Source organism: Staurois parvus, unplaced genomic scaffold (assembly GCF_062004578.1).
Source record: "Staurois parvus isolate SC_StPar_1 unplaced genomic scaffold, SC_StPar_1.0 ptg000155l, whole genome shotgun sequence".
Taxonomy (NCBI): domain Eukaryota; kingdom Metazoa; phylum Chordata; class Amphibia; order Anura; family Ranidae; genus Staurois; species Staurois parvus.
In genome coordinates, this window is record NW_028317951.1 from 31,752,543 (window position 1) to 31,774,916 (window position 22,374).

At 38.8% G+C, this 22,374-nt stretch overlaps 1 protein-coding gene and 1 long non-coding RNA gene across 2 annotated transcripts in view; one reads left to right on the forward strand and one right to left on the reverse strand.

The window, feature by feature from the left end:
* Positions 1 to 22,374, forward strand: part of ATP13A3 (ATPase 13A3) — a 215,695-nt gene that overhangs the window by 154,036 nt on the left and 39,285 nt on the right. Inside the window, exons 20-24 of the mRNA XM_089675655.1 lie at positions 5,729 to 5,853; positions 7,806 to 7,978; positions 16,974 to 17,096; positions 17,172 to 17,251; positions 19,912 to 19,954. Coding sequence (XP_089531781.1) covers positions 5,729 to 5,853; positions 7,806 to 7,978; positions 16,974 to 17,096; positions 17,172 to 17,251; positions 19,912 to 19,954 — 544 coding nt within the window. The remainder of the gene's footprint in view (positions 1 to 5,728; positions 5,854 to 7,805; positions 7,979 to 16,973; positions 17,097 to 17,171; positions 17,252 to 19,911; positions 19,955 to 22,374) is intronic.
* Positions 1 to 22,374, reverse strand: part of LOC149463396 (uncharacterized) — a 352,919-nt gene that overhangs the window by 128,314 nt on the left and 202,231 nt on the right. The gene's annotated exons all lie outside the window — the stretch shown is intronic.

Genomic DNA, 22,374 nt, shown 5'->3' on the forward strand with positions numbered 1-22,374 from the left:
GTGTGTCTTGGGTCATTGTCATGCTGGAACACCCATCCACAACCCATTTTCAATGCCCTGGCTGAGGGAAGAAGGTTCTCACCCAAGATTTGATGGTACATTGCCTCATCCATCGTCCCTTAGATGCGGTGCAATTGTCCTGTCCCATTAGCAGAAAAACACCCCAAAGCAGAATGTTTCCACCACCATGTTTGAGAGTTGGGATGGTGTTCTTGGGGTCATAGGCAGCATTCCTCCTCCTCCAAACATGGTGAGTTGAGTTGATGCCAAAGAGCTTTGTTTTGGTCTCATCTGACCACAACACTTTCAACCAGTCCTCCTCTGCATTATTCAGATGTTCAGTAGCAAACTTCAGATGGGCCTGAACATGTACTTTCTTGAGCACAGGGACATTGTGGGCACTGCAGGATTTCAATCTTTGTCGAAGAAGTGTGTTACCAATTGTTTTCTTGGTGACTGTGGTCCCAGCTGCCTGGAGATCATTGACAAGATCCTCACGTTTAGTTCTGGGATGATTCCTCACTGTTCTCATGATCATTGACACTCCATGAGGTGAGATCTTGCATGGTGCACCAGACCTAGGGAGACTGACTGTTGTTTTGGGTTTCTTCCATTGCGAATGAATGCACCAACCGTTGTCACCTTCTCACCAAGCTTCTTGGTGATAGTTTGGTAGCCCAGTCCAGCCTTGTGTAGGTCTACAATCTTGTCCCTGACATCCTTGGACAGCTCTTTGGTCTTTGCCATGGTGGAGAGTATGGAATCTGATTGATTGCTCCTGTGGACAATTGTCTTTTATACAGGTAACAAAATGAAATTAGCAGCACTCCCTTTAAGAGACTGCTTTTATTCTTAGCTTGTTACCTGGTAGCCAGAAATCCTGCTGAATGATAGGGGATCAAATACTTATTTCCCTCATGAACATGCAAATCAGTGCATAATTTGTTAGACATGTTTTTCTTTTGAATTTTTTGTTGCTATTCTGTCACTCAGTGTTACGATACACCTACCGTTCGATTTTTAGACTGATCATTTCTTTGGAAGTGGGCAAACATTCAAAATCGGCAGGAGATCAAATACTTATTTCCTTCACTGTAGTTCTTGTGGCGCAGGTTGTTTTTGTTTTAAGTATCAATAAAAAGGTAGTGAGCGTGCTAAAATGAAAGCAGCTAATGCACAATGGTAAACCAAAAAATACCAGAATAATAATGTAAACAGGGGTGCAGCGATAAGGACTCAGTAAATTCATAAAAATATTTAAGATTCAATAAATATAAAATATATCCAATAAATAGTTCATAAGTAAAAAGATAAAGGACAGTTCATAAAGTGTCTCTGAACTCTGGCGGACGTGGATCCTTCATAAAGCTCATACGGATCCTGTCTGATGACCTACCATCCCTTAGAGGGAAGACCACCCAGTTCCTGACCCATTACTGATGACATCTGGAATATTGATTTAAAAGCGCATTTTATATGCCGCGTCCGGTGAGTGCGCATTACCTACTATATCACCGCACGGACACCGGTTCTAACTATAACAGGAGCACAAGAGTCACTTTATTAATTGTCCTTTATCTTTTTTCTTATGAACTATTTATTGGATATATTTTATATTTATTGAATCTTATATATTTTTATGAATTTACTGAGTCTTTAGCGCTGCACCCCTGTTTACATTGTTTTTGTTTTAGTTTCAACATATCTGCTCTCCAGCCTTCCCTTTTGCCTAGAATACTTGGGTCTGGTCTTTGACAGATCCCAAGCAAAAGTCTTTCTACCTGAAAAAAAAGTTCTTTCTAAGGGCACATGCTGGAGTCTTGAGATCCACATTAAAATTTTCCATGAGAGTTATAGGCCTAATGGTAGCCTCATTTGATACCGTACCATTTAGCCAATTCCAATGAAGAATTCTCTAACAAAAGCTCTTATTGACCTGGAACAAGCTGGCTTCTTCTCTTGATTTGCCAATGAACAAGGAAATCAGCCCAGCCTCAACAGTGTGGAAGTCCTTTCCTTTCTGATCACTTATCGGTTTCTGCTGTCAGATTCTTTCAGAACAGCCAGTGCTCAGTTTCTCTGCTCATAGTCACTGATGCTTTACTCCTCAATACATGCTGAAGTTGGCTTCTGTTACATGAACTCCCTTTTGTACACATCTTCCTGGCCTACAACCTGCAGACTGCCCTGAGTTTTGGTTTGCCCTTCCTCCCCATATCTGACTCAAGGATCACCAAGTTGCTTGTTTTACAAGCTGATAAACCCTTCTGTTCTCACCTCCTCAAAAGAGCTGACTGGCATTGGTCAAGATGTTTTGCCAACCTTATATGAGAAAAGATTGCATTTCCCCGTTCTCTGTAACCCTTATGAACTTCTTTCCCACCCACATGTGGTTCGTCAGTGACCCGGCACTTGCTGCTCTATAGAATCTCACCCAGAGAACTTCCAGCATTTCTGATTCCCTGATATTCACCAGAGAGGCACCTTTTAGAGATTGGGTGCCATGCAAATCAATACCGCTGTGTTTTATCATCTATCGTGAGGTATGCCTGATGTTTATAAAATGTTGCACTGTCCCTATGTCACCCCCACAACAAAAAGTGAATATAAATACTGTAATTTTCAAATATTCAATATGAACACAACATATCAGCCAGTGCATATATCTTCAAAAAAATGTTCATTATAAATATATGAATATGGAACATCCAATGGTGCTCACAATCCTTTTAGCACCCAAGAGCAAGTGTCTTTAAATAAATAATATATCATATGTCCTACTGTATATAAATTGACAGCTTAATAAAATAAATGTGAATTCCAATGGTGATCCAATAATAATGCTTCAGTGCCCAAGTCTTTCAATCCACCAATAAGTGTAGTGCCAGCTCACCTTAATATTTGACCTACAATTTATAGGTCACTTTTGTGGCTACTTGTACACAGAGTCCCTTTCAAGGGACAGGTCATTACTGCCTCCGCTCACCTTATAGCTTGTGTGGAGAATAGAAAAGATCTCATAGCGCAAAACTATATCTCAGTTTAAAATATGTATTGTAGTTCATATATTGTATATAGAGCAGCGTCTTTGTCACAGTATGGAGTTCTTCACCACACTTCAGGTTTTCCCGTCAACTGGAAATGACACCACCACCTTCACCCGACACGTTGCATCACTAGTCATTTGACATCCTCAGGGATGCCACAATAATTTAAAGTGACAGCGCCCATTTTATATATAATAGGCATTTAGATATTTGAGTATAGGAGTACACTGGTTGAGTGGTTGCAGCAGTCCCACATAGTTACCATTTATTATTTTGTACACACATTTATATATTTGACACTGATCACATATAGCAACACACAAGTTTACCTATTACAGGCGTACCTCGGTTTACAAATTGAATTCGTTCTGCGGGACTTTTCTTATTGCTAAAAATGCATAAACCGAAACGCGGTTTCCCATAGGAATGCATTGAAAACCAATTAATTCGTTCCGGAGGTCCTAAAAAGGTTTTAAAAAAAAGTCTTGTCTGTTCAGAACTCTTTTATAATGTGCACTTTAAAGGCATAAATACTGTACTGGGACATGATTAAAAATTAATTCGTAAATGCATTGAAAACCAATTAATCCATTCCGAAGGTCAGAAAAAAGTCAAAAGTTTTATCTGTTTCAAAAATTTTTATAAAGTGCACTTTAAAAGGCATAAAGGGACATGAATAAAAATTAGTTCGTAAATGCATTGAAAACCAATTAATCCGTTTGAGGTCAGAAAAAAGGAAAAAATAGTCTTATCTGTTCAAAACTCTTTATAAAGTGCACTTTAAAGCATAGTACTGTACATGGACATGATTAAAAAAAAAATTGGAAGTGCGTTGAAAACCAATTAATCCGTTCGTATTGCGAAAAAAATTTGTAAACTGAGTCTTTATTTTCAATGGATTTTCATTCGTAAACAGAAAATGATGTTAACCAAGGCGTTCGTAAACCGAGGTTTGTCTGTACATGTTTTCATGTGAGGTAGTTCTCACCGAGTATGAGGATTGGGAACCCCATCCTAGAAATGTGCCCAATTAAGCATGCTGAAACTACTTCTGTTTGGAGTTCCCAAACACCTAGCCCTTGGTACCTGGCAGGTCTTGGTTAGGTTTTGCATATCCTCTTCCTAACACCTTGGCTTTCACACTCTCAGTGCAGTCTTTTTTCAAGAAGCTGCTCTTCTTTGTCACGGTTGTGATTTTCTATGCCTCCCCTTCCTCTGGTGCTTTCCTCTGGTGCTCTTGCCCATGCAGGGCCCTCCTTTGTGTTCAAAGTGGTTACTCCCTTATAAAGGCCTCTACAAGAACAGAACCTGCTTCTCTCTGTGAAACCTGATAGTCATAGTTCTACGTTGTCTCACCCTGTGTTCTTCCTGGAGCCCCCTCCTTCTCTTCCCTTCCACATGGGGACAAAGTTTCCTGAAAGCCAGTCTTTCTTGCTCACCTTTTGTGGAAATGTCATTATGCCTCCTCATGTCCTGCCTTGAAAGCATGCACTTACAGTTCACCTTATGGGTGAGGTCAGGAATGTATCTATGGCTGCCTTCAATGTATTCACTTGCCAACTGACCCCACTTCCATTCCTTACAGAGTGGTCCCCTCAATATGGATTCCTTTCTCCTTTTCCACCTATCTGGGTGGTCATTTTTTTGCTTTCCTTACCCAGGCTTTTGCCCTCAGGAATGAGTTCCTCTTTTCCCTACCTGAATCCATTCCCCCAAAGATGTTGAAGCTCTTGGGTTCTTTACAGCCTCCAGCATTGGTTCTTTTCAAGAGTCGCGGAGTTGCCGCCTATTTTTCTGTTCATATTTTAAAAAAACATTTTTGATAGCTGGCTGTTGGTACTCTACTTATCCCTGCTTTGGCTTCAAGGTCATTCTGCTGCTGTTTTGTCTGTTCGGGTTCATTGACCTTTCTTCTTTTTTTTATGAGCCAGTTGCTACAATTTTCACTGTTTTTCCACCCCTTGATTTATTGCTTGGGAAATCACATGGTCTAAGAATCCACTTCTTTACCTTGTTCTGTCCAGTTAAAGTAATAGGCATTATGATGTACTTTGTAAATTTCATATTTTGGTACAGGTATTTCTCTGTGATCTCCTTACTGCTGGATGAAAAACTGGAGCCTCCGCAAGTGGGCAGGGATATATAGGTACACTGGGGCAGGTGGTTCACAGCAAAGCTTTTGTTAGTGCCCAATCGCCTGGAGATAGAAACATATAACCCATGGTCTAAGAATCAGCTTTTGTGTCCTCTACTGTACTCCAAAATATTGATTTTATAGTAATGTCAAAATTCCAAATTTCTTTTGTAGTCTGGAGTGGGACAAAAAAATTCTTAATATTTACTATGATGAAATCTTAATGACTTTCAACATAATTTTTTGTTCTTAACATTCAATTTAGTTTTGTTAGTGTATCTGTAATCAAAATTTGTCCACAGTGCAAATGTTTCTAGAACATAATTGAAAGGAAGCCGTTCCAAAGGCACACAGATGCCGAAAATTAAAAACTGGTGGGAAATCTAGCTATTCCATACTAAAAAATGAAAAGTTTTTGCTGATGAAAATTTGGTCATCTTTGTAAAAAGAAAAAAAAACATATACTGTTTAACATCTTTAGTATTGTATATTTCAAAGAAATGTGCTTTCTAACATTTTGATGCAACCTTTTCAATAATTATTGCAGAGATGCAATTGAAAACAACATGACATTCCTGGGGTTGATTATTATGCAAAATAAATTAAAACCAGAGACTCCAGGTGTACTTGAAGACCTTCGCAAAGCCAACATTCGTATGGTCATGGTCACAGGTGAGAAAAGTGGTGACTCCAACGGTTTTGAAAGTTTGCCTAATCTGTTTTTCTGTAAAAAAAAAAAAAAAAGTTTTGTGTACATTTTAATACAAAAAAATGAATAAACTGCCCTGTCTCTAACAGTACTTGCACAGCTCATATGCAGCACTTAAAGTGTTACTAAACCCACAAAAGTAAAATCAGTCTGTATATGTAGTAAAGCATGCTTGTTATACTCACTGGGGCTAATCCTCTGAATTGTGTAGAAAGGCGGTTTGATCCTGTTTTCTCTGATCCTCCCCTTCTTTTACTGTTCCCAATCCATCCTCCATAGTTAGAGCAGCAGTGGGAAGTCTGCACATGCTGTGTATGGTGAGTATTGCCATAGAGGTTTTTTTTTTTTCCTGGGAGGGTACATGTGATCAGCATAGGACCAATCAGTGCTGTCCATACCAAGGGTCAGGGGTTATGCAGCTTCATAGGACAGTCAGAGGAGAATGAAAACTCCTCCTACAAGATCATCCTCTGCTGGACACTGATAGAAGTCACAAGATTGCTATGTACTGCTGATGAGAAAATATTTTATATTTACTAAAATAATTGCATTTCCATGTTCTGTGTACAGTGAGAGACCAGATATAGTGAATGCAGGGTCATGGGTTTAGTAACACTTTAATATCCCCCAATCCTCACCATAATAGTGTGAGGAATCGCCATCTGCAGCCTGGAAAGACTGCATGGCAATCTAGAAATATTTCCGTACATGAGTATTGTCTAGATTGCTCGAGGTTTTCATTATTACACTGCAACACAGCAGAAACGGTGTGATAATTGAAAGCATATCCAAAATCAGGCAGATCACTTGATTTTATGGGGCTGTCCATTCTCCATAGTAGTTTGTCTGTGGAACTTGTTGCAGTGAAAATACTGAAGAACTCCATCACACAACATTTGACATACATTCTCATTTAAGAGCAGAGACATGCATTTTGGAAGGTTACCTTTCACTGCTCTATGAACAGGCTGGAGACCACAGAAGAGCTCAAAGGTTTGATGAGAAATTTACTTGCAGCTTATTTTTTGTTTTTTTCTTTTGTTTTTATTTTTCCCTTTTCTTTTTTTAACATATTTTATCCTGGTTATAGGCAGGGTTAAGGAATAAGAAAGCTGACTACATGGACAGTGCTATGTCTGCAAAATTGCTTTATTTCCATATGTAAGAAACCTAATTGCATATTTTGTCATGTCTGTGAAAATTAGAACCCACAAGAAGTACACACTTATTTATTTTTTTTTTACACCTCCTCATATCCTTATGCTGCAGTGCTGACTTTATCTTGGCATTGCACCTGGATTAAGAACTTCAATACCAGGCACTTTTACCCCCTTCCTGCCCTGGCCAATTTTCAGTCTCCAGTACTTTGAATAACTATTGCGTGGTCATGCAACACTATACCCAAACTAAATTTTATAATTTTGTTCACACAAATAGAGCTTTCTTTTGGTGGTATTTGATCATCACTGGGTTTATTTTTTACTAAATAAACAAAAAAAGACCAAAAATTCTGAAAAAAAAAAGTTTTCTTCGTTTTTGTTATAACCTTTTGCAAATAAGTAATTGTTCATAAGTTTAGGCCAAACTGTGTTCTGCTACATTTATTTGGTCAAAATAACCCAAATCAGTGTATATTATTTAGTCTGTAGGAAAGTTATAGAGTCCACAAACTATAGTATATGTCTGAAAATCGACCAATCCTGATGTAGTGACGGCCAATCTCATTTCTTTAGGCCCAAAAAATACAGTGACGTCAGCCAACAGCTTACTTTAGCCCACTGTTGGCTGAAAACAGGTGACAGGAGTGCAGAACTAAAAAAAAAAATAGGGTTAAAAGAGCTTTGTCCTTTCTTCTTCTTTAAATTACTTGCACACCAGTGTATTTATGAACTACTTGTACTTGCCTCTTTTACAGGAGACAACATGTTAACTGCAATTTCTGTTGCCCGGGACTGTGGAATGATTCTACCTCATGATAAAGTTATTGTAGCTGAAGCACTACCTCCAAAGGATGGCCAGGCTGCCACAATTAACTGGCACTATGCAGACACCATGCCAAGGAGCAATTTAAATGCAATTAACTCAGAGGTGAGTGTTCAACTCGAGTTCATTGACAGGAACTTACATTTTCACTCATGTAGAGGAAGCGATCTCTCACAAAATCACTCGTAAAAGAAATTGGATTCATTAAATACTCAATGATATGATATACTGTATATCTGTCTATAGAAAGACAGAACAGGTCCTGGGAAACTGTATTGCTGCTCATCTTAAAGTCTCTTGTGATCTTTCAGTCTCCCCCACTGGTCACTTTAGCCATTGCCTCTGTCTGGACTTTAACAATACAAGCAGAGTATTCCATGCACCATTTTTGTGGGGGCTTACGCCCTATGTATGTTTTATATTCACTAGATTACAATCACTTTACAATCACTTTATCTCTTTTGTTCACCCAGTATGTTTCCCTGTGTATATTTTGAGCCTTTTTTGTCTAGGGCATATTCTTAAAATTTAATAAGGAAAGTTAACGTTCGTCACCCTTCTTTATCTGCATTGCGTGAAGGGAGGACTGTGAAAGGATGGAGGAAGATGTAACTGAGGTGAAGGGTGTAGGGAAGGGAAGAAAAAAAAAGTCATAATGACAGTCATTTAATCCTAGGTTATTATTGGCATTCGAAAAGAAAAAAAATAGCATTTTAAGAAAGTGTAAATCTGAGTATGGCTATCAGAGGAAGTAAACACACACCAACCATTGGAGGTAATCTAGGGTCTTTGAGATACCATTGGGGAATGAAAGGACAGAGGTTTAAATTACGTCAGTCTGGAAGGGGATAAATGTTATATTGTAAAGTTAGGGCACAAAAAGAATCTTGAGTCTCTGTGAATGCACTAACAATGTCCATAGGGAGCAGGTCTTTTAAAGTATATGTAAACTTCAGTTTAAAATATAGATGAATGGCAAAACATTTGTGTATAGATAATAAAAAACACAAACAAATTAATTTTCCATATTGTGTTGCGCTCCTATTAATAAGTATCTCTTCTATACCACTTGTCCCTTAATAGCACCCAAAATTAATAATGTAAAATGTAAGATCAAATAGTCTAATTCACAAAAAAAAAATATATATAAAAAATATGAAAAAGCACATGTGTATACAATTACTCAAAAAATCTTAATATATTAATCACTTATATGAAAAATAACTAAATGTGAATACTAATACACTCTTCAAAAGTACATGATGTTATAGCATTAACGTGATAACAAATCAATAGTACACCATGATTAGTGAAAAACAAGGAAAAAATAAAAAAATTATAAAAAATATATATGATAAAAAATATCAAAAAAATATATATATGTGTACTACAAATAAATAAATGTGTGAAAAATATATATAATAATGTCCTTATAATGCAGTGACTCTGTGCTTGATTTAATCTTGAATCGGTGACTTTTTGTGAATCCGTGACTGTATATGAATCCGTGACTCTTTGTGAATCCTCTAATTAGTGCAGATGTATGCTCACCTCCTTATCTGCCTGCAATTAGGCTATATGCGCTTGTGGTTCACCTCCTATGGAACCTGCTTAGATGAGATTTCTCCTTTATAGATTATGGAATGTGGATATCCTTTACCATTGATTAACCCTTCCGGGATTAATCACTCCTTACGAAAATTCCAATCCCCTTATGCTCTCCTCTCCATGCATTTCTCCATATGTGGGGACAAATTACCAAACATAGTGTTTTATCCTTTTTAAAAATTTCTGCTTTATTGCTTCCAAATGGTTCACTCACATTTGCTGTTTTCAATATAAGGCAATTTGTATGTAACGAGTCCTCCGCCGACCGTTGAGTCATGCATCCGCCGTCTGTCAAACAATCCGGCTTTCTCCGAGTGACGTTGCAGCCCCACCCCTACGCGTTACGCCACTGGTCACGTGGCTTCATCAGGGGGTTTTGATCATCAAAACCCCCTGATGAAGCCACGTGACCAGTGGCGTAACGCGTAGGGGTGGGGCTGCAACGTCACTCGGAGAAAGCCGGATTGTTTGACAGACGGCGGATGCATGACTCAACGGTCGGCGGAGGACTCGTTACATACAAATTGCCTTATATTGAAAACAGCAAATGTGAGTGAACCATTTGGAAGCAATAAAGCAGAAATTTTTAAAAAGGATAAAACACTATGTTTGGTAATTTGTCCCCACATATGGAGAAACGCATGGAGAGGAGAGCATAAGGGGATTGGAATTTTCGTAAGGAGTGATTAATCCCGGAAGGGTTAATCAATGGTAAAGGATATCCACATTCCATAATCTATAAAGGAGAAATCTCATCTAAGCAGGTTCCATAGGAGGTGAACCACAAGCGCATATAGCCTAATTGCAGGCAGATAAGGAGGTGAGCATACATCTGCACTAATTAGAGGATTCACAAAGAGTCACGGATTCACAAAAAGTCACCGATTCAAGATTAAATCAAGCACAGAGTCACTGCATTATAAGGACATTATTATATATATTTTTCACACATTTATTTATTTGTAGTACACATATATATATTTTTTTGATATTTTTTATCATATATATTTTTTATAATTTTTTTTTTTTTTTTTTCCCTTGTTTTTCACTAATCATGGTGTACTATTGATTTGTTATCACGTTAATGCTATAACATCATGTACTTTTGAAGAGTGTATTAGTATTCACATTTAGTTATTTTTCATATAAGTGATTAATATATTAAGATTTTTTGAGTAATTGTATACACATGTGCTTTTTCATATTTTTTATATATATATATATTTTTTTTTTGTGAATTAGACTATTTGATTATTAATTTTGGGTGCTATTAAGGGACAAGTGGTATAGAAGAGATACTTATTAATAGGAGCGCAACACAATATGGAAAATTAATTTTATGTACACAGTGGTAGTTGTGTGTTGGGTGTGTGCGATCCAGATATACTTGAGACATACTGTGTCCATATTGGCGTCTTGGGGGGTAGTTATTTGGTGGATACAACTTGGCTCGCAAGTCATATAGATATCGGCTCATAATAAAAAACACAAACACCTTTTTTCTTTTTTTTTTTTTTCATAAGTGTTTCCCTCTGTACTCAGCTGCATAAGAGCTAGGGGAGGAGAAACAGTTGCACACTGAACTTCCCAATGAATGGTTGTTCAGAGTAGAGAGCACACAGAGTTCTCAGCACAGCTAGAGAACTGACCACACTGTGCTCTCATGCCCAGTGTAGTCTGTTTAATAGGAAAGCAGAGGGACTGACAGGAACACCAGGGACAAAGGAAGCAATACAAGGAGAACGGTATTTTTCATACAAGTACATGATACAACAGTCACATATGAAGAATATGAAATTTTGGGTTTACATATTCTTTGCTTTCGGGGTCTCCAAAGTCATGATTTCATTAGATATCTGGGCCCATTCTAAAATATGTAACAGGGATGTTAATTTCCCTTGGTGGGAAATGGCTACCTGCGCAGCTAGTCTCAGAATGCCGCTCTTAATTCTGGAACTGGACACAGGAATCGTTGACACATACCACTGATTTATAAATGAGCTCTTAGTCTCTTTCACAAAGTATAACACTGTCACTATTTTTAATCCACACTATATTTATTTTTTTCTTGTTTGGCTCTACCTGCCTTTCTGTGTTTTTGTGTCATTTCATATATAACACTGTCTTTCCTATCTTTGTCTGCCCTAATTAATAGTTGTATTTTCTGTTTTATGATCTCACACATAAGTTACTTATCTTTAATTATTCACGAATGACTTGTTTTATAACTGAATTAGCTATTTATGTGCTGTCTACACCCACATAGCAAACATATTTTGTTTGTCATCAATTGGGGGATAGGGGAAGCAATTAAGTGTCTGGCAATGTTTTTGCCTATAGCAGTGTTCTGCACACTGTGGCCTGGGACCAGACGTGGCCCTTTGCTTGCTTTTATCCTGCCCTTGGGGCACTATTTCATCTATTGATGCCAACAGTCGGGCATAATTACCTCAAGTGACATCAAGGAAGAGGTACATTTTTTTCCCAATGACACCAACAATGGGGCACAATTCCTCCCAATGACACTTGCGATGGGGCGCAATATCCCCCAATGACATACTGTGAGGCCTAGTGACCGCAATGATGGGGCTCAGTTCCTCCCAATGTCACCAATAATGGGGCATTGGTTTATCGCGTTGGGACCTTTTATACTCTCTATTGCCACAGTCTGTCCCCCCTAAATTCTGAAGGACTGTAAACTAGCCCTTTTTTCAGAAAATTTTGAGACCCCTGGTCTATAGGAAGAACAGAAACAAGCAAACAAAACATTTTAGGCAAGCGCAGGATGACCCCTCATACAGCCATCTTGCCTCAGATTTTTTCTAGTGTACAAGGAGGATGAAGGTCATTTCACTGGGTGGTTTGTCTTGAATTGCAAAATCATTCCTTGGGCAGGTCTCATGATATGAATACTGTTGGACAGTGGTATGCAAAATTTTGCTGTGGCAAGCAGCATAGTTTAGGTCTTGACTAAAATGAAGCCTGGGATTCCACCCCTGTCTACTATGCTTTTTCCCAGAATGGTCTTTGGAGGACCATGCACTCAGGTGTGTTTCTGGTCCTGCTTTGCAGGTGGAGGATGTCAGAGGAAAGCTCCATGTTGCTCGGATTTGCATTTGCATGCCGAACAAGCTACTCTTTCTGATGCAGGGATCATCTGGCATTAGTAGGGTATGTTGAAATGACTGCAAGGGTTTTGCACACCCAGGTGTAGGTCCTTTCTACTTGTTTGCTTTACATACTCAAGAGGTAGGCCTTACTAGTGACTTCTTCAGGTCTGATTGAACTCCTTATTGCTCTCATGAACTTTGTTGCTTGTACTCTGATGCATTGTTAAATTTGGGAAGTCAGGAACATATCTAGTCCTGTGACTCCTGGATGCACCAGGTTTTCTGCTAGTTTTTCCCTCAGTTCTCCAACCAAGGGTGCTTCCTTGCTGATAGGTGGAGGTTGAGCTTTGGTCCTGTATCAGGTTGCATTCTTTCTTTCTGTCATACAGTTAGAAATTCCACTTTCTATTCCCTGCCTATCCTTGTATGGAAAATTCTTAGGTACCTTACCCTTTTTGGTTGCTGATTTCATCAGATTGGACTTAGTTTTCTGAGTAGGCTCTGGAACCACTATTACATTCCTGTGAGGTTTTTCTGACCTACTTTATCCTGAGAGTTTTCCTTGTATCTTGATTTTTATGGTTCTATGCAAGTTGATGTTTAGGGTATTCTTTGCTTAGAGAAAGTCTGGTCCTAATATTAACAGGAGATTGTTCTTTGTCCAGTCCTGGTTCTTCAAAGACCACTGTTTAATTTGTGAGTCTTTTGCTGTTGGGCAATTGTTTTTCATTCCTCCTTTCTGATTGGATCAGGTTAATCAGCTTCATGCTTCTGGCTTATGTTTTTGTGTTTCTCTTCCTTGCTGAGACATTACTCAACAGTTATGTGGCCATGCTTTTTGGTGTTCCTGTATCAGGCAAGTTCCCTATCCTTCTCTTCCTGATATCATGTTCCCTTTACCAGGTGGGGGTTTCACGTCATCTGGTGCCGGATCCAGGTGTTGGTCCTTTTTCAGCTGCAGATAATCTCCAGTTCTTGTATATGTTGGGGCCTGTTTGTGATTGATGTCGCTCTCCCTTCAGTTAGATTTTTTTTGGACAGCCTGACAGTTACTGACTTACAAATTAAATTACTTCCTGTGCCACTTAATGAATGAGAATAAAAGATTTTTGTGTATTCACTGTGAAATCCTATTCTTGAAGTCCTCTGAGGGATATTCGTCTGTGTTTATGGTCAGGCTCTTGGTACTACTCACTGCAAACTGAGGCATTCTAGTTGGAGGAGTGGTTTTTCTGGGTTTGCGGTCAATTTTTGTGTTTGCTGTTGTCTAATCTTAATGTATGTGGCGGTATAACCTGACAATGACTTCTGTTTCCCTCAGTGGGCTCCAAGATAAGGGTTTTACTGTGAGTACTAAAATCCTATTATTCCTATAAAGTGGTATTAACCCAAAACCAAAAATGTAACATATTGCAGCTTACCAATCCTTCGATGAAGTGGCTGCATTAGTTTTCTTTTTTTTAGGTATTTCTTTTGGTTTCACCTGGTGATCTGGCCAGTAACACACATCCAGCCTTAAAGTGATATTAAAGGCAATTTAAAAAAAATATCATACTTACCTGCTCTGTGGAACAGTTGTTCACAGAGCAGCCCCGATCCTCCTCCTCTTGGGTCCCCAGCTGGTGCTCCTGGCTCTTCCCACGTGCCGGGTGCCCCCAGAGCAAGCAGCTTGCTATGGGGGCACCCAAGCAAACTCGATCCCAAACCACTGCTCTGTGTGTTTATTCATACACAGAGTCGCAGCTTGGCCCTGCCCCCTCTGATTTTCTCAGTAACTATGATTGAAGAGGGAGAGTCCCCAGAGAGCCGAGCCTCTTGTGCATGTTGCTGGATTGCGGGTTCAGGTATGTATTAGGGGGACTGGGGGGGAAGTGCTGCACACAGAAAACACGGAAAAACCTTCCGCCTTTAAAAACCACTTTAAGGTGCCTACACTCTAGATGAAGAAACAACAGAAACACCTTTGAGCAGCAACATTGTTAATCTGTTGGGAGGGGAGTGTTAGATACACTAGTAGATTTAGATTTTCCAAGCCAAACTCCAGCTCACAGTTTTAAATCGGTTACAGCAACAGTTTTGTTCCTTTGTCCCTGTCATAGTTAAATAGTTTGTCTCATCCCTCTAAGACAGCTTGTTCTTTTGAAAAACAAATTTATTGGCTAGATAACCAGGTGGAAATAAAGCCAAAAAAAGAAAACAAATGCAGTTGTCACATAGAAGAATTGCTAAGCTGCAATATAATGTTTTTCTTTTGGGTTTAATACCACTTTAAATTATGTCCTTTACTTTAGGGGAGTTTGGTAGGTCTTGAGCACTGCAGACCAGGAACATCCCACTGGAGCTGCAATTTTGGAGTTGCTCTGACCCAGTCATCTAGCCATTATAATTTGGCCCTTGTAAGAGTCGCTCGGATCCTTACACTTGCAGCTTTTAACACATCTAATTTCAGGGACAACATGATTTGCTATCTAATATATCCCATTCACTTTCACATACCATTGTAACTAAATAATTAGTGTTATTCAGTTTACCTGTCAGTGGTCATAATGTTATGGCTGATTGGTATGTTTGTGTATATATATATACACACTACAGTGCCTTGAAAAAGTATTCATACCCCTTGAAATTTTCCACATTTTGTCATGTTACAACCAAAAACGTAAATGTATTTTATTGGGATTTTATGTGATCGACCAACACAAAGTGGCACATAATTTTGAAGTGGAAGGAAAATAAGTGGTTTTCAAAATTTTTTTAGAAATCTCTGAAAAGTGTGGCGTGCATTTGTATTCAGCCCCCTTGACTCTGATACCCCTAACTAAAATCTAGTGGAACCAATTGTCTTCAGAAGTCACCTAATTGGTAAATAGAGTCCAGCTGTGTGTAATTTAATCTCAGTATAAATACAGCTGTTCTGGGAAGCCCTCAGAGGTTTGTTAGAAAACATTAGTGAACAAACAGCATCATAAAGCCCAAGGAACACATCAGACAGGGCAGGGATAAAGCTGTGGAGAAGTTTAAAGCAGCTTTAGGTTATAAAAAAAATATCCACATATGGACATCTCAGGGTGCACTGTTCAATCCATCATCTGAAAATGGAAAGAGTATGGCACAACTGCAAACTTACCAACACATGGCTGTCTACCTAAACTGACAGGCCGGGCAATAAGAGCATTAATCATAGAAGCAACCAAGATGAGACCAAAATTAAACATTTTGGCATAAAAGCAAAATGCTATGTATGGCGGAAAACTAACACTGCACATGCCTGAACACACCATCCCCACCGCTAAACGTGGTGACAGCAGTTGATGGGAAGATGGATGGAGCCAAATACAGGGCAATCTTAGAAGAAAACCTGTTAAAGTCTGCAAAAGACTTGAAGCTGGGGCGAAGGTTAACCTTCCAGCAGAACAAGAACTCTAAACATACAGCCAGAGCTACAATGGAATGGTTTAGATAAAACATATTCATGTGTTAGAATGGCCCAGTCAAAGTCCAGACCTAAATCCAACTGAGAATTTGTGGCATGACTGAAAATTTCACAGTTCAAAATTTGACAGAGCTTGAGCTATTTTGCAAAGAAGAATGGGCAAAAATGTCACTCTCTAGAAGTGCAAAGCTGGTAGAGACATCCCCAAAAAGACTTGCAGCTGGAATTGCAACGAAAGGTGGTTCTACAAAGTATTGACTTGGGGGGGCTGAATACAAATGCACCCCACACTTTTCACATATTTATTTGTAAAACATTTTGAAAACCATTTATCGTTTTCCTTCCACTTCACAATTATGTGACACTTTTTGTTGGTCTATCATATAAAATCCCAATAAAATACATTTACTTTTTTAGTTGTAACATAAGTGAAAAGGGAAAATTTCAAGGGGTAAGGATACTTTCAAGTTACTGTATGTGCGTGTATATAAAATTATGCATATCTATGTCACAGGCTCAGTATATTCATTCCTCTAGTTATTATTCTGACAATTATTTTGTTTAGGCAAATGGTAAAGCAAATATTACCACATTGACAGATGTAGTAAACCTAAGGCTTGTTGTGAACAAAGAATGTTATAATGTACATCTTTTCCACTTATACATAAAATATGTTACAGTACCTTTTGTTAAAGATACTCGGCATGCAAAATTAACATTTTGCATTTATACTCTTACGGCAGCCTCATCAAAGATGGCAGTTAGTTGTTTTGTAGGCTACCTGACTTTGCTGTTATTTATAAATGTGTCGAAAATATATGTTTTATTTGAACTTTATAGCCACAGTCAGATATAATTATTAATTCTTAGTACATGTGGCATGCAAACAATTAACAATTGTTAATTGCTGTTGTGATTAATTCACGTCTTCTGTCACTTTTATTGTCAGGCTATTCCTATGAAAGCAGCAAATGACAGTCTGGATGAGAATCTGACGGTTGATTACCATTTTGCAATGAATGGAAAATCTTTTTCAGTCATTCAGGAACACTTTCAGGACCTGCTTCCAAAGGTGTTGCACATGTAATATTCAAAGATTGGAGTCAAATGTGTGTGCAGTCTTCCTAATTGTTTTGTGTTTTCCTAGCTGGTGTTACATGGTACGGTGTTTGCCAGGATGGCCCCTGATCAGAAGACACAGTTGGTGGAGGAACTGCAGAACGTTGAGTAAGTGCTGCAACTTTTTACTGTCAACTTATGTCATTGCTCATTCCCTGGAGAGATGAAAAACTTGCATGGACTAATGCATTCAGGTGTATATAAATAAGAGCCAGGTGGTTTTTTATTATATTGTATGACCTGAAACCCATATATGAAATTTCCTCTGGCAGGTAATAGTTGGATTTGTTTAGGATTGTTATATTAATATATATGCAAAGTTTGTAAACCATTTTCAATTCATAATTTTACCAGTGTTAATAGTATTGTGTGGCAAAAAAATGCACTGGTCATCCTTTTATAAGAGCAGGAGTACACTTTGCCCATATATCCTGTTAATTCTGAGGGACGGTAGGTTATATATAGGTGGAATTGAACAATAGAATTACATACAGTGATGAACAATACAAGCAAAGTAAGCAAAACGTTCATATCACCTAGACATCTGAACGCAAGAAAGCATACTATATACATTTTACTATATTTCTTGTGGCAAAAAGAATAATTGGCACTGGAGGGGTGTTTAGTTATATTTAAAGTCTATATAACAGTCCATATGGGAGACCATGTGAAATTCAAGAGGTAGCACAAATTAGCAGCACCCTTAGAGCAAAGCTGAAACTCTGTAAGTAGAAGGAAGCAGAGGTGTGCCAGACTGAGTGCAACATTGATAGTAAATTTTATTTAAAACATACACTTGGCAACTCACTGCAGAGTAGACAGAGACAGGCATGTCAGTGTGATGTCCAGATCCCCTAAGGATGGTTGATAACAGGCAGTCTATGCGTAGCTGAGTGGGGAGCAAACAGAGCATCCCAATGCGGCCGACCGTCTCATTAACCAGCGTGGAACGCAAGATGGTGTCGGACCGGATGTGACATCAGCAAGGTCCTCTTCAGACCTGATTGGCCAGTGGAAATGGCCATCTTAAATAGATCGAGAAGGGGCGGGATTGAGGGAAGAAGTACGGGAATGAATGGCGTGACCATACTTAAAGGGGACACTGTTTGGTAAACTCAATAAATAACATATGCCTTAAATACAAGAAAAAATTTAATGAATTAATGAGCGTTAAGATAACATCAAATAAACAATAGCATGTGGATATTATCTGTACATGTGATATTAAATAACGAATTAAAAAATCTTAAAACAACAAAGCTAAAAACTTTTCTGCATTGAATGAATAAGTACATGGAATAAATTAAATAAATAAATTAAAAAGAGTGTATAATTTTAAATATACAGAGACATATGGTTATGTGGGATCTCATTACATGATTGACATAGGCATGTGAAAATTAATATATATATTTTACCAAAGTATATGAGATGAAACGCATAAATACATGTGCGTGTATTAACACACAAATATATAAAATGAGTTCCCTTATAAAAACTTTACTTACCCACCCAGATGGAATGAAGGTGGGGAAATATGGTGTCTCAGAACCTAAAATATGTGAGGCAATGATAAGTAAAGGGGCAACATTACAAGATATATATATATATATATATATATATATATATACGTGCACGTATGAGCGTGTATAGTGCACATATGTACTGGAATCAAAAATTAATGGAAAAGTTAGACCACAGGTTGGGGCTCTTTTTTTAGGGGACTAAATAATCGTGTGGATCTCGATCTCTTCATTGAGACCTTTAGGGGCCAAATTATGCAAGGTGAAGATTCAATATGTTTCCTGTCGGCAGAGCTGTTTGAAACGCTCAGCCTGGGTGAGACAATCGGGTATGGACTCAATTACCCAAACATGCAGGTCCTGGGATGATTTAGAGTGATAATATGAAAAGTGATGTGGTACACTGTGTTTGGTAATGCCCTCTTCCACCAGCCTACGATGTTCGTCGATCCTTTTCTGTAAGGTTCTAGTGGTAAGTCCTACATAAAGCATACCACAAGAGCAAGAAAGACAGTAAACTACGTATGTAGAGAAGCAGTTCCCTTACCTGTGCACATGTCCAACATGGCCAAAAATCCTTCACCACAAAAGGAAAAACATACCAAATTGGGGCCTTTTACAACTGCTGCTCTACATACATAGCTTACTATCTTTCTTGTCAAAGCCTTAGCCTTGCCTATGCGTTAGGGCTTCACTGGAAATAGCTGCAATGCATCTGGAGTGTACAAGCCCTTAACTCTTAACAGGTTCAGCAGGGACCAGCTGATATTCAAACTATCTATGGGCAGGCTGATTGTACCAAAGTCGATCCATCGATTGACTTGGTTTCAACCAGTATGTCAGATTTGTACATGCACTTATCGTCTGCGGCTATAGCAGCTAGCAATTATCGCTGTGTTCTCCCAGCAGGGATGGCTCCCTGCACCCCCCTGCCAGGAGAACACAATAGCTCCGTGGGAGAGATTCTCTCATCAACACTGACTATTTTGATTTATGGTGGAATTAAGCGATTTTCTTTTCCTGCAACTACGTAAAATTACATCATCCATGGCTTGTCTTACTGTTCTTTTTTTAATTCAGTTTTCTAAATCTATGTTATGTTTGTAATATAATGATTAAGCTTTATATGGCCAGTAGGAGACCATATACATATACAGCTCTGACCAGCCATTTTCTGCCTTGTCTGCAGCAGTTCTCATCTGTATGATTATTAAAAACTATAGCTATTACTTGCTTGTTTTACAGTTACTATGTGGGCATGTGTGGAGATGGCGCAAATGACTGTGGAGTAAGTAAAAAGGTTTTTTTTTCTTTCTTGTCATGTGGTCGAGTTATTGAAGGATAACATGATTTCAGAAGGAGCCACATAATGTATTTCTGTACAGACTTAGGCTAACTCCACCTTTTTAGTTTGTTATATGTTGCAATCATATTTGGTTACACTGCAGCAGACAGACTTGTAGTTCTCAGTGGAACACAAATGCGGGGATTACTGTGTAACGATTATGCGCAATACAGACATGGAAGCTGTACGCGACAGCCATCTTGTTAAGGTCTCAGCCATGTTGTTTTTCAAGAACAATCAACTCTCTACTCTGCCCTATCGTAAAACAATAACTCAGTCCGCTGTCACACGTTAAGCCATTAGGGCTCTAGGAATGCAGAGCGTGCCATAAAACGTATTTTCCACATGTAACCATTTCACATGTAGTTCATAGCATCCAACAGGAACTGGGCACATTAATATTAGGTATATATTTTGAGAGATCATTTCATGCCGAGCCAAACAGGGTCCTACATGACTATGTTAGCACATAGGAGAGAGGAGAAAGCGGTCTCTTCCCTCCTGGGTGACAAGGGTGCGGTGTGTTTGGTAACCCCGGGGTTTGAAATATACATCTGAATATTAATCTGCCAGTTGCTAGAATACCACCTGCACATATTGGAGGTTATTAATATTAGTATGAATTGTAGTTGTGACTTGGTCATAAACTTGGTGACCTCCTAGAACCCATCCCCAAACTGGATGATTGGTTAGTTGTTCTCAGACGACACCCCTTTAATATCCTATAAAAGGACTGACAGGCCTGGTGAAGGGGAGCTCTCATTTAATATCAATCAAGACGGACTTGAGAGCCAAGGCAACATTTTTGCTTGAACAATTGGACTCTGCTAAACCAGGGCTTTGCAAGTATTCTGCCTTCTTAACCTCTTTGTGCAGTGTGCAGCTGAGAGTGGCGTTGTTAAGCAATTGACAGCGCGGTGTGAGATTGGCTAGTCCTTAGTCATGAGTTAGTGAGAAGGGCAGGGGTCGGATGCCGCGTTCCGTCACATAATGCACTTGTAGTCAGTTAACACTCCCTCCAGTTAAGTACCTGAAAACCTGGACCTCTGTACAGACAAGGGGGTGGAGGAAGAATCTGTGCACTGCACCTGTGATCCACTGTAGCTGCAATGCTTTACAGAGTTATTTGCAAAAAAACAAAAAATACAAATTTTTTTGCTGTAAATCAGTATGCATTTTTTTTATTTGGCAGAAGGTGAAGTTTGCTTTTATTTGTGTATAGTCCTATATTCTCCCATAGTTTCCAGTACACTCAGATCATGTCAGAAGTCAAACTAACCAGTGTAGTGTCTGCCTTTTCAAATTTTTGTTAGCATCAGTTTTACTTTAATGTTTGTAACTTTGTCAAGTGATCCATGAGCAAATGTTTTCGTAACAGATTAGACCTTTCCATAGTAAAATTCACTAAAAGCTATTTTTCCATTACACTTGATTCATTTATATCTTAATTGTATAGTACAGGACACAGGCATAGTATTCATAAACTATGGGTTAAAAGCTTATACCTTGAGATGATTGGACACTGGCAAAGCTATTAAGGACATGCCCCTGGGGGCACCCTCCCCCACTCTGTGAGGCATTTGTTTTTTTGCTAGTGTCCAAAAGTAATGGACCTCTTCTGTGAGAAATTGCTTCTAACTTTATTACTTTCTCTTCAGAATCTTCAGTCAGCTCCTCACTGTTTTCTATAGCTTCATTAACCGCGTATCCGGTTTAGTGCTATCTTGGTAAAACCTATTGAACCATGCCCCTGGACCCCCACCCTGTGGGAACAGCCTGTAATATTGCTTTGGGTACTGGATCCTGCATTGGTGCTCATCTTGCAACATGTTATAGTCAGCCACAGGGTGTTATACAGGTGCAGGGCTTTGGTCCATAACAATGGATCCTAGTCCCTGAAGACTCCTTTGGGGGTGTGCTCACCATGGTGGGCAAAGTCTGGACCCTTTATAAGGAGCAGTGGCATAGACAGCTAACCCAGATTTCATAACCAACATGTTTAGAATGTAGAGAATGTAGGTAGATGTGAGCGCCTAAGAAAATGAATAATCGCAATGCTATATAAATATGAGTAAAAAAGCAGCCAAGCACGAGGTGACCAAGTAAAAACCTACAATAAATATAACAAAATGATGTGCGGCGCTAAAAAAGTTAAATGAACATGAGGTAGTAATCAGATGTCAATTGCTGATAAAAGTTCACAAAGTGATTGAAGTGCTCATTAAGCATACGTCTTCTTGGACTTGGTGATATATAGAAATGCATATATAGAAATAATAAGCAATGCGCACTCACCAGAAGGCGCATGAGAATGCTCATGTGTGTTATTTATGATGTCATCAAAGGTCACTATGGGATGACAA